Genomic DNA, 13,573 nt, shown 5'->3' with positions numbered 1-13,573 from the left:
ACAAGGTCCAAATGGGAAGCAGAAGGAGGGAGAAGATGAGCAAGACTGCGAGGGGTACATACACCCACTGAGACGGTGGGACTGATCTAATGGGAGCTCACCAAATCCATCTGGACTGGGACTGAATGAGCATATGATCAAACTGGACTCTCTGAATGTGGCTGACAATGGGGCTGACTGAGAAGCACTGGGTTTTGATTCAACTGCATGTACTGGCTTTGTAGGAGCCTAGTCTGTTTGGGTGCACACCTTCCTAGACCTGGATGGAGGGGGGAGGGTTTTGGACTTCCCACAGGTCAGGGTACCCTGACTTCTCTTAGGACTTTAGAGGGAAGGGGAGGGGAAGAGGGAGTGGGATGGAAATGGGAGGAGGTGAGGAGGTGGAAATTTTTAATGAAAAGAAAAAGAAAATAAGAACAAAAAAACTTATATTTGGAACTTTTTCATTTGACCTGTGACAGATTGATCCAAGCTTTATGATTTGACTCCTTCAAGTTTACATGAATCTTAGCTTATCAAAAGATAAAAGTTTTAGACATACTAACATTGCCATTGTACTGAAATACACATTGTAGAAAAAGCAGGTAACAGGTATCTGTAAAACAGGTTTCCACAGCAAGAGTAGACTCATACCTTTGAGTCCCAGCAAAAGCTATAGAATTGGGTTAAAAAGTACAAACATTTTCTTAGACCCACAAACATCCTAGACTTTCATGTTTTAAAATGTTTTTAGTCCTTCAAAGCAGGTATAGACTTTAACCTATTTTTATCTAATCAGTTTTCAGAGATACAAGTAGTTATTTCTGAGAACAATCATTGTAAAGCAAGATTTTTTTATTTGGTAGAATGTTACATCTGAAACCTTTTTATTTTTCTTCACAGAAAAACTAGTAGCTTCGGAGAAAGCAAGACTTCATTTTTACGTACAAAATGAGATAACAAGCAGGGTATAGCCTTGTGGAATAACCTGGTTGCCTACTTCTGTTTAGCTGACAGAGTTATAGTTTGCCTAACCAACAATACCATCAGATATCTGAAAAGGATAAATTATAACATGAAGTATAATACGAATGAAATGCCTGTGTATCATTTAAAGTGACAGAGATTAGTCTATCACATAGACAGTCAACCGAAGCTCCTGTGATCTCCATGGTGTTGGGGCAGAGTCCCCAGGACAGGATCAGTTTTGAGTTGTCAGGCCCATGAGGGGAGAGTTTTCCTGCTGAGTGAAACATAGAGAAGACTGACTTTCTCTTGTGTAGGAAAAGAAGGGCAATCAGTTCTCCAGTGTCCTGCTTGTCTGCAGTCTGTTCTGGGTTCTGGTGTTCTGGTGCGTTTGGGGCATCTTGCCCAGTGGTCAGTGTTACCAACCATCTTGGTTGCATTGTCGTGTTGTTCCATATTTCTTTTGGAGACCTCCAGGTGATTGATAGGAGCTGGAGTTTCCGTCTGTCACAGTAAGCTTTTTTATTAAATAATTTAAATGCCATGTTCAACAGATTGCTGGGAGATTTAAGGACAATTATCTAATAAACTTATCTGAGCTAGACAAACCTTGACTTAACCTAGAAAATATATCAAGTTGGTAAATACAACAAGGCCATTAAGTAACCCTATAAATACATTACTCAAATGGACCTAGACCATAGATGTGATGTTGACAATTTTTAAGAAATAGTTTTGAACGTTTCTATGAAATTCTGAATAGCTTAGAACTTCAGTCCAGCCATCTCACTGAAGGTCAGTCACCCTACAACTGGGAGGGATGTGCCATGATAAATAAATATTAACCTGTACTGCTAATTATACATTATCTTTTAAAATAAGTATGACATGGGATCTCAGCCCTCCTCCCTCTTCTAAAGAGCATGACCAGATTTTTAATACGGACATTGTATAGTGAAGAATCCTTTTTTTAATGAAAAAAAAACAAAAGAATTAACCTAATAGGTCAAATTTCCATCATAGTTTACCATTTCTTTTCAAATTTAGTATTTGCAAGTATGAAAAACCAAAACAAACATAGTTCACACCCCTCTGGCCTTCTACAAATTTTTACATGTTCTCAGGTCAGGCTTTTCCTATCTCAGAAGGATACTGCTGGGTTTGTCTTTAAGACATTGTGAGACTAACTTAGGTCTTGTGTTTGTTTTCTTCCTCAGCCATGAAGGTAAAGGCATTGTGCAACAATAGCCCTTTGTGGAACACAAAGATAAAAATTGTATTTTTTGCCTCTGTATCATGTGCCGAGGTCTGCCAAAAACATTTTTAGGCATGTGCAACAGACTAGTGGTTTAAAGAAGAGGTCATTTTCTTGCAGCTCTGGGGGCTGAAAGTGCTTCATCAAGTGTGGGTTATGCGCTTTCTGAGGCTTCTCTGTTTGGTTTACATGTGGTATGTTTTTGCTGTGTTGTCACCAGGTCCTTGTTATGTGTATCTCCATCATTTTTTTAAAATTTTTTATTCATTTTGCGTACCAACATCCTCCCATTTCCCCAACACACAACCCCTTTGCCATCTTCCATCCACACTCCTGAAAGGGGAAGGCCTTCCATGAGGAGTCAACAAAGTCTGGAACATCAAGTTGAGGCAAGACCAAGCCTCTCCCCACATGCGTCAAGGCTGAGATAGTCATCCCATCTTAGGGAATGGGCTCTAAAACGTCAGCTCATGCACCAGAGATAGACGATGTTCCCACTGCCAGGGGCCCCACAAACAGACAAAGCGACATAGATGTCACCCACATACCTTAATGCTTATGTGTTCCCATTTTTATTCTCTTAAAGACACTAGTCAGATTGGTTTAGGGCCAAACTTAACATTATTGCAAATCAACTTAAATGAGTTTTAAACTAATCACATCATTAAGAGCCAAGTATTGTTACAGTCCACTGTCATGAGGAATGAGACACCAACAAAAGTTTATGCAAAACACACCTACGTAATAACCACTGTTCTATAAAGAAAGTGAAAACTGTATGTATCTGCCCTGACACAGCGATATCAGGATTAGTAAGACTTGATGTTGTGATTCATATCACTAAGAAAGAAAAGGAGGCTGTCAATCCACACTAGCATGATATCACCTACTGCTAGGTGGTCAGCTTTATTCTTATTAAAAGGATCCTGTTATATGTACATTTACATTCCCTTTTTACAGATGACTCAACAATTTACATTGTCTTCAGAAATAAGACACTTAATATAAACTCCATTTTGTGAATGAGTCTCAGATACAATGACCTAGCTTCTATGACTCCTGGTTGTCTTGATTTCTTAGGTATTATTGCTTTGTATTAACAGGATAAAAAGTAAGTATATGAAAATGGTGCCATTTCTCCAACAAAATACTTTCAAACTTGTCATATATTCAAAGGTATTGGTGCTTGTCTGGCATTGAAAGGCATTTTTGTCCATTCCCAGCAGTACAAAAATTTATTTATCTTAAATATTCCCTTAATTTGTTCTCCATATGTTAATTCATATGTGTTATGTGGCAAATTCCATTTGCTTTCTATATTATGATTGAATTGATCTTACAACTGTAACAACAAATACATTTTTATGGATATATATGAATTTTAAATGACCCTGAGTTAACTCCAAGTGTGTATTGATACAGTTCTCCTCCTATTCAACTGCAGTGACAGTGACACTATTATCTATGATCAGGTGCTTACACAGATACTAGCAATAGCAGCTATGTTGGAACTGCTAGCAGCCATTGTCAGTGCTGAGAAGTTGTTAAATCAAGGGTAGTGGCACATGCCTATAGTCTCTTTCCTCAAGAGATAACGGACAAAAGAATGATAATTTCATGCCCACTCTGAAATCCAAAACATAATTCTGTTTCAAGGCAAAAGGACAAAAGTAAGCAGTGTGAAGATATTATCAATTACATACTTACTTCAAGGATATTAATTCGAAAACTTACATGTTTATATTTCTGAAATATTATATTTAAAACAAAGCATATAATACTTTTAAAATATGTATCATTATTTATCATTTATAATAATGTGAACCTCAGAAGTTTTAATGTAAGTCTATAGAATCTAAGACTCTGATTAAGACTTAAAACATGCAGAACTCAAACTCAAAACTGAATCATTTCTGTTGGTTCTTCCATTTGACACAATTTACTAAACTCATGGTGACATAGGATCATAGAGCTCCCACCAAAGTCTTCTGCTATTTCAGCTGACATCTACTAATATTGACTCATTTTCCAGGTGTGTACAGTCAGCAAAAAAAAAAAAAAAATCATCCCTTCAGCAGGACATGCAAATTTTTATTATTTAAATTTTCTCTTTCATGGATTTTAGTAAATTTTTTTTCTAGAAGCTCCATTAGTTATAAATGAAAATTGACCTGCTTCAGAATATTGGAGAAGAAAGGAAAAGCTGTCAGATGTTTGATTGATATCACCCAGACTTGTATTGAGCTTATTTGTACCCATCTTTTTCCTTCCAAGCCCAATTCAACTTCATGTTAATCATTCTTCACACTTGCATGCACACTCTTCTGCTCAGCCTAGTTTCATGGCATTCGTCTGTTTTCCAAAACCATTACTTCTCCTCATCAAGGTCATCACTGCCTCTGAAACTCTACTCAGCTCCCTTTACTTAGACGTTCTGTTGGCAACAAGACACCTGCCACCTCCTCATAAGCATCCTTCAACCAGCCCACCCAAGGCAGTAAGACAGTTATTCTCAGTACAATTACATTCTTTCAAGACTTTGCATATTATTTTTCCATTATACGCACAAGTACAAAATGTAGTTTTATCACCACCTTACTAGTCTGTAGCCTTCTGAGGTCATAAATATCTTCAGCCTTTCTCAGAGCTACAATTGTAATGATTGACCAAATCCTAGATATCTTGATGTCTAAATAGGATAGACAGTTTATATTTGTTCTTCAATAAACTCATTCATTGTATATTATAAAAATTAAATTAGTAAATGGAGAGAAGTTACTAACAATAAATTAAGATCATGTAATTTTTTTTGAAAAAAAAGACAAAATTTCTTAAACAATGGCAACTGAAATTGCTTAGTCAAATTCTTCCCAATAAGACATGGTATATTTTTATATATACATTCTTGCTCTTGGGTCCATAAATAGAAAACCTAAAATAGGTGAAATCTATATCTCAGTGGCACAGTGACACAGACTTCTAGATGTACAAGAGTCAAAGATCTCAGAAATGTGCTTAAGAGATAGATAAATGGAAGAGCATTTGCCTAGCATACGAGAGAATATGAATATGACACCCCAAACAACGTACAAAAATATTCAAAAACCTAGTTTTAAAAGATCTCATGATCTTATCATTTCTGAGTATATTATCATCCACTGTTTTGTATATACAAATCTTCATGCTTCCCAGGACTGGAGTGTAACATACTAGTAGGTAGCTGCACAAATGTGATTGTTCAGTTTTCAATACTGAAAAAAGATACATATGATTTTTGATAATTACAATATAAACAATGCTTTCTACCATAAAAGATGATGGATTAATCATTGTTCACTGTGTTTACTTCTGGAATTCCCCTTGATAAATAACTTAATTTTGCATAATATTAAATTGCTTTAATTCTACATTATTCTTGTCAGTTGCTTTTGCTTGTCTTTTGATGTATTTTGTTATTGGATTTTGATGTTGTTGTCATTGAAGATATTGAAGACAATGGGTAAAATCCAGGGCCCCACACTTATATGCACATGCTATGCAAATGAATGACTCTTCAGGTCCTATGTGCTTCATATCCTAAGATTTGCTTCCATAGCAAATACAGATTCTATTTAGTTAAATGTTCTTTTTCTCAAAGTTTTTCTCAATGCAATGTGGACATCCTTATTCCTTAAACTGTAGATGAAAGGATTCAGCATTGGGCCCAAAATAGTATAAAAAATGGAAGATACTTTATCTTCTTCCCCAGCCACACTAGAAGGCTTAAGATACATAAATATTGAGGCTCCAAAGAAAAGAGAAACAGCTATTACATGAGAGCCACAGGTGCTGAAGGCTTTTGACCTACCCTCTGCAGAATGGATGCCAAGGATGCTGGAAAGGATGAACGTGTAAGAAATAAAGACAGTCACACAGGGCACTATTATATTGATACCTTCAACAATGAAAACCACCAGCTCATTAATGGCAGTATCTGTGCAGGAGAGCTTTAGGAGAGGAAGCACATCACACATATAGTGGTTGATGATGTTGCTGTCACAGAAGCTCAGACTTAGCATGTTACCAGTATGGACTAAGCCTCCAAAAAAACCCATCACATACACACCCACCATCATCGAGTGACAGACCTGATAGGACATGGTGACCTGGTAAAGCAGGGGTTTACAGATGGCAGCATATTTGTCATAAGCCATTGCTGTCAAAATGTAGAATTCATTAATAACAAAGAAGCAGAAGAAAAAGAACTGAGTCATGCACTCTGCATGGGAGATGGTGTTCTGCTTTACAAAACTAACCAGCATCTTAGGGATTATGACTGAGGAGAAGCAGAGATCTGTGAAGGAAAGGTTGAAGAGAAAGTAGTACATGGGGGTGTGCAGGTGAGGGTTCAAAACAATCAGTATACTCAAGCCCAGGTTCCCCACCGTGGAGACCACGTAGATTCCCAAGAAGAGAAAGAAGAGAGGCAGCTGGAGCTCTGGCTGTTGTGTCAAACCCAGAAGGATAAACTCCTTCACTGAAGAGTCATTTGCTGAGGCCATTCCTTGGTTCATAACTGTGAGAACAGTAAGATAATAATATTAAAATGAAATCCCAGCCCTCCCCAAACTATCACTTTAAAATGAAATTAAGAACCAGAATTGAATAATAAAATCAAGCTCAGACTTCTCTGTGCTTTTGCTTTCTACATTTCATGGGAGTTCATGGAGAAATAAACATAAATGGATGAAAGGCCATTTCTCTGAGAAGAATATTAAGGGAAGCAGTGATCCTTTTAGTTTCTGCAACTTCTCTGTTCTTCTTCTAACTTGTAAACCCACCTCTCACTTAAGGTTCAGTGATAATCACAAAAGAGAAGGCACAAGGTGCATCAAGGATTCAAGGTGGTTTGGATAAAGAAAAACATACATCCAATTCAGTACTTACCCTTGTGCATGTAGGACTCATCAGTGACCTCACTGACTCTTTTCTTCTCTCACAGATGGGCAAGTACTTATGGCATTGAAGAGCTGTAAAGGTGCATACCCCCAAACATACATATATAATTTTCTCTTGTTACCACATTGTCTTTCTGGTGATGAGGGGAATTAATTTTAGACTGCCAAAGTCAGAGCCATTCTTTATACATATTAAGAAAAGTCATGACAGTAGATCATTATTTATAGTGGTGATTTTTCCAAGGTTGTCCTCTTTAGCCTAGAGGTTGTTCAATAGCATCTACTGATGCTAAAGAACCAAGTGATTATGACTCAAGAGAGTTTTAGGAGACGGTAATCTTAAGAACCTCATTAAAACTTGAAAAGCTTTTGTTTCCTGGTTATTTCCCCCAAGATATCAGGTTTTATTGTCATGGCACTTAGGGACTAGTTCAACAGTAATGACATTGACTTTTGGAGGTATATAATTTTTTTGTTTTACTGTTTTAAAATATTATACATATATACAATGTGTTTTCATCAAGTTCTGCCAGAGTGCTTCCCCTGCCATTCCTCCCCCAACTTCCTACTACTATCTTCTCACAACTTCACCTTTTTATTTTCTTTTTAATTTACTGTGTCTACTGAACACTGCCAGTATGTTTATGAATGTAAGGATATCTATGCGAGAATAAGGAGCCTCTCCAGGGCCCCATCCTTGAAACTATGTTTCTTCCACTAGCGACCCACTGACTATAGTTTCAAACTTTGAATTGAAACTTCATAACCACATCATTCCTCAATGCCTGTATTTTGTAACACTTTATTTTGCGTAGGACTTATGCATACTGTTGCAACCACTTTGAGTTTTTAAGTGAATGTGTTCAGTCTCAATTTTCCTTTATTTTATTTTAGAAACATTTTTCACATAAGTTTTTAATTTTTTAGTTGCTTTATGAGGTAAAATTCTAAGATAATATCTTCCCTTTGCATTAAAAATCCTGAAGGGGAAATTCTGGAAGGCAATATGACTAGAATGCAATTAAGATTTGGACTCACATTATCCTCATGTACCTCCTGTAATTTCTCTTCAACTACAGTAAATTAATTTTCAGCTTCAGCTGTTAAGTCTCTGGGACTATTTAAATCTTTGTCACCATGTAAGGCTTTGTTTAAATGAATTATTAGATCTGGTGTTATCCCAACAGCCAGTGATAGTTTGGCAATGTATCCTAACAGTCTTTGAAAGTCATTAAGAGTCTACAATGGGTCTCCCTAATTTGTGCCTTTTTTGTTCTAATTTTCTATAAACCTATTTTATAACCTAGGTAATTGACAGAATCTCCACTTTGTATTTTTTCAGGAGCATTTCATAATCCCAATTTAGAAAAAAAACATTCTTTATTACTTCAAACACTCCTTCTAAATATCTACATTTCAATCAGATAACAAAATGTCATCCATGTAATAGTTAATTATAGATTTAAGAAATTGTTTTTATATTATTTCCTATGGTTGACTTACAAAGTATTGGCACAGGGTGGGGCTATTGAGCATTTCCTGTGCAAGGATAGTCCATTTGTATCTCATAGTAGGCTGAGAGTCCATACTTACTATAAGTAGGGACTGTGAAGGCAAATGTTTCTTTGTCATTTTCTTATAAAGGCAGAGTGAAGAAACAAGTTTAAATTAGTAACTATAAGAGGCCATCATTTTGGTAATAGAGAAGGCAGAGGAATTCCAGACAGCAGAGGGCCAATAGACTGAATAACCTTGTTGACAGCTCTTAGATCTGTCACCATTCTTCATTTACCAGATTTCTTTTTAACAACAAATACAGGAGTATTCCAAGGACTGCAAGATTCTTCAATATGACAAGCATCTATTTGCTTCTGTACCAGCTGTTCTAAATCCTGTAGTTTATCTTCTGTTAAAAGCCCTTGTTTAACCCATATTGGTTTCTGAGTTAACCATTTTAAAGGTAGGGTTGTTGGTACCTCTAAGGGTTTGCTAGTTGCTTTGTATTCTTGTACAGCCTCAGTGGCTGGTGACCCTTTTGTATGGTACCTTATAATATTCTTCCCAAAAACATGAGTTTCTGGGACTCCAGAAATATTAATCTGTTTATTTAATTGCTGGAGTAGGTCTTGACCCCATAAATTCACTGTGATATTAGCCACATATGGCCTCAGCTTTCTTCTATGTCCTTCTGCCTTATGCATTCAACCCATTTCTATTTTATGCTTTGTTTCACTTGAGATATGGTTACAATTCTTAGGAAGTGAACATCTGCCTCTAGGGAGGCCAATTTGGATGCCATGATTCTGGAGAAAATATACTCACATCCACACCTATGTCTAGTAATCTCTCAATTATAATGTTTATATGCACTCTTAGCTTTGGTCTTTGATCATTTCTAGAAGTCTGCCAAACGTTTCCCATTTCCTATTGCAATTTTTTTATTCATCTTTAATATTTATTCCATCATCCAGAACAACATATTTTACAGCAAGCAATGGATTTTTTTAATTTTTTTTTTTTTGGAGAGACATGTCCTCCACAGTGACTGGAAAAGACAGGACCACGTTTTACTTGGGGGCTTGTTAGAGCCATCCCCAATGAATTTCCCAGATTGCTTTGTCTGTCTTTTATTGATCTGCATTCATGGGTCCAATGTTCAAAGATATGTTTCTTTGGAGAATAGGATTTGCTTTGTTTCCACAGGAAGTGAGAAGTGGTGGATTCATTCTTGGTTAAGAAAAATAAGGATTGATCAAAGAAAAAAATCTCAAAAATATCAAAAGGAGCAGATGACCCAGATGATTCAACATTTAAACTTTCTTGTTAGTTTTCTCATACTCTATGAGAAAGTCTCACATGTCTGTTTGTGTGTGTGTACATATATTTAGTACCTTGATGATATCAACTCACATTCCTTCTCCAGGTAGCAAATCTACCTCATCCTTTTTTCAAATTACAGTGCTGTTTCTGTCATCATTGGTATAGAGCCATCCACTGGAACATGGACATCCTAACAAGGTCAATTTATGAAAAATACTGACTCTCCCTAGGCTAACAACCTTATTAGGTGATATAGGAGCATGAATTATGGAGAGAAGGCTCATGAACCAATCCTACTAAATGAGAAACTAATGAGTATTGATAGCTCCTAGTATTAAGAGTCAGTTTTCTTTTATGATCTGAACCCTGTCAAGTTAAGTCATACTCAAGTGGTTGACCACATACCCATGAGTATATGTCCAGCACATATTCAACTAGGTGGGTTGTTTAAAAACAAATCAAAACCAGGTGATGGTGGTGAATGCCTTTAATCCCAGCACTTGGGAGGCAGAAGTAGTTGGACCTCTGTGTATTCAAGGCCAGCCTGGTTTACAAGGACTAGTTCCAAGATAGCCAGGGCTGTTGCACAGAAAAACCTGTCTCAAAAAAGAAAAAATAAAACAAAAGCAAAAAATCAAAAATAGGTCTTAAAATTGGAAGAGGATAGGAAGATTAGGAATGAATTTAGATAAGGGAGAAGTCAGGTGATTATGATCAAAGTACATTGTGTGATATTCTCCAAAAGTAATTAAAATATCATACTAGACAAGAGTCTGTTGCCATAATTGTCAAGTCTGAGAGACTTAGACAGAGAAGTAAATCAAATAAATACACAAATAACCATAAAAATAAATGCTCATTTAAACAAATCAAACAACTCCATGAAAACTTGGATCTGAAATACTTGAGCACAAAATGCTAGTAACTTCTTAATGATTTCCTAATGTAAGTCCCATCACATTAAAATAATATTTGTGGTAGTTAGGTGAATAAGTTCTGCAGCATAATTAATTCATTTCATCCTTGATCAAATCTCAGATCTACCTATTTTGTGTCTTAGTTTCCTCTTTGTGAAATAGAAGCAATAGCAGTAGCATCATGGATTTAAGGGAGTTTTTTTTAAGTCCTTAAAAAGTGCCCAGCATACAATAACTCAATAGGTAATAACTGCCATTACTTTTGGCATAATAATGTTAAATATAAATGTATTTTATTTATTCAATATGATCATGATATGTTGTTGTATGTAACATTTTCCATTTAATTTTTTTATACATGCCAATAATGTAGGTAAAAATATATGAAAAAGACATGAAAATTTTAAAAGTAACTACTGGCAAAGTAACCTAAAAAGTTCCTGAATTTTGACAATTTTGTCACATCTTATCTATGTTAATCACTATATAGAATATAAACTCATCAAATAAGAAAATGCATTGCAAAATTATTGCAAAAGATCGGGAAAAATTATTTTGAAATAAAGAATGCAAGCCCATGGATTGTCTTGGAAAGAAAAAATATGCAAGAGAAAGAAATGGGTGATCTTGGCCTTAAGTAAATTAGTAGACAGAGAAAGGTCTTATGTTGATATAGGCAATGGAAATTGTGATGAATACAATTACTCTGTGGATATCTACGAAGAATGATTGCATACAAGAGACATTAAGTGGTAGAAGGAAAGGGGATACTGTAGAAAACTTGGAGCACTATAGGAATATAAAAAGAGGAAAAAAATAAAAGATAGGTAATCAAAATGATAAATAAAAAATTAAAGGGTAACAGCAGGCAAGTGGAAACAGACCTAAAAGTCTCAAACCTAGATAACACAGTTAGTAAGACTCTGCATGGTTCTCTTAGCAACAAGTTTTAATTCTTATTCCTAAGGCTATAAATGAGGATTCAACATGGAAGCCAAAAACCCAGAAGATATAAGTTCAAATAAATGATAAATAGGAAAGAATATGGAAATACTAAGTGCTCAGATTTGATCAGTGGGTTGAATACATTGAAAATAAAAACAGTAATATCACAAGAATGAGATCACAAAACTCTTCACCCAGGAAAACATGAGGCATGATACTTTAGTCACCAAGGTCATCCTGACCTTCTATTGCTCATCAAAATCCTTCCCTGGAGTAATCACATATAAGCCATGATAAGTCATCATCTTGAAGTGTTTCTAGCTGATCAGTGTGACGGTAATAAATAGTGTGCTATGAGCAGATTTTTCTTTTTCTTTTATTTTAATCTGTCAGAACACAGTCCTCAAATGTCGTCTTGAAAAACAATTTCTCAGGGAGTCTAGAATTTGTTCTCTCTCACTAACTGTCTTTATACTTTTTCTCATAGTCATAGCCCCTCAACTTGTCTTACAGGTGAACAATATATGCCATTTTATAAGACTTTACCCTTTAAATATGTGTAATATATAGTCTAAATAAAAATGTATATGCATGTATATGTATGTTCTTTTGCCTAGCCTCTTCCACAGCAATCACCCTTTTTGCATAACAATTTTTCCTCCTCATCGAGATTGTTCCTGCCTATAATGCTCTATTCAGCATTTCCCTCTGCTTAGATGCTCTGTGGACAGCCCCACAATCACTCAGATCACCAGCAACCTCCTCAGGATGATCCCTTCCTACCAGCCAAGTCAAGATAAAACAGTTACTCTCAGCACAATTACATTTCCTCAAGACATTGTGTATCATTAGTCTGATATAAACTTACAGACACAGAAATGGTTTATTTAATCACCTGAATAATCTACATGTTTCTGAGATCACAAGCATTTTTAACTTTCTTTATTGCTGTATTCTATTGTTTTGTTTTGTTTTGTTTATTTTTTTTTTAGTTGTTGCAAAAAAATTTCCCATTTCCCTCCCCCTCCTTGCACACACCGCCCTCTCCCCCCACTCCATTCCCCCTCCCTCTCGAGAATAAAGAGCAGTTCAGATTACCTACCCTGCGGGAAGTACAAGGTCCTCCCACTTCTATCCAGGACCAGGAAGGTGAGCATCCAAACAGGCTAGGCTCCCACAAAGCCAGTTCATGTATTAGGATCGAATCCTAGTGCCATTGTCCTTGGCTTCTCATCAGCCTTCATTGTCCGCCATGTTCAGAAAGTCCGGTTTCATCCCATGCTTATTCAGTCCCAGTCCCTCTGGCCTTGGTGAGATCCCAATAGATCAGTTCCACTGTCACAGTGGGTGGGTGTACGCCATCGTGATCCTGAATTCCTTGCTTATGTTCTCCCTCCTTCTGCTCCTCATTTGGATCTTAAGAGCTCAGTCCAGTGCTCCAGTGTGGGTCTCTGTCTCTCTCTCGATCCATCGCCAGACAAAGGTTCTAAGGTGATATGCAAGATATTCATCAGTATGACTATAGGATAGGATCATTTCAGGTTCCCTCTCTTCAGTTGCTCAAGGTACTAGCTGGGGACATCTCCCTGGACACCTGAAAGCCCCTTAGAGTCCAGTCTCTTGCCAACCCTAAGATGGCTCCCTTATTTAGGCTATATATTTCTCTGCTCCCATGTCCACCCTTCCTTTATCCCAGCCATCCTATTCCCCCAAGCTCCCCCCATTCTCCCCTTCTCACGTTTCTCACCCCATTT

General features: G+C 36.6%; 1 protein-coding gene across 1 annotated transcript; it reads right to left on the bottom strand.

Moving 5' to 3' along the window:
- Positions 1-5,811: 5,811 nt before the first annotated feature.
- Positions 5,812-6,753, bottom strand: LOC101998376 (olfactory receptor 145-like). The gene has a single exon (XM_005347068.1). The coding sequence runs from the start codon at positions 6,751-6,753 to the stop codon at positions 5,812-5,814; it is 942 nt and encodes a 313-aa protein (XP_005347125.1).
- Between the last annotated feature and the right edge of the window lie 6,820 nt (positions 6,754-13,573).

The sequence above is a fragment of the Microtus ochrogaster genome, chromosome 5 (genome assembly GCF_000317375.1).
Source record: "Microtus ochrogaster isolate Prairie Vole_2 chromosome 5, MicOch1.0, whole genome shotgun sequence".
NCBI lineage: Eukaryota > Metazoa > Chordata > Mammalia > Rodentia > Cricetidae > Microtus > Microtus ochrogaster.
This window is presented reverse-complemented; position numbering and strand designations above follow the sequence as displayed.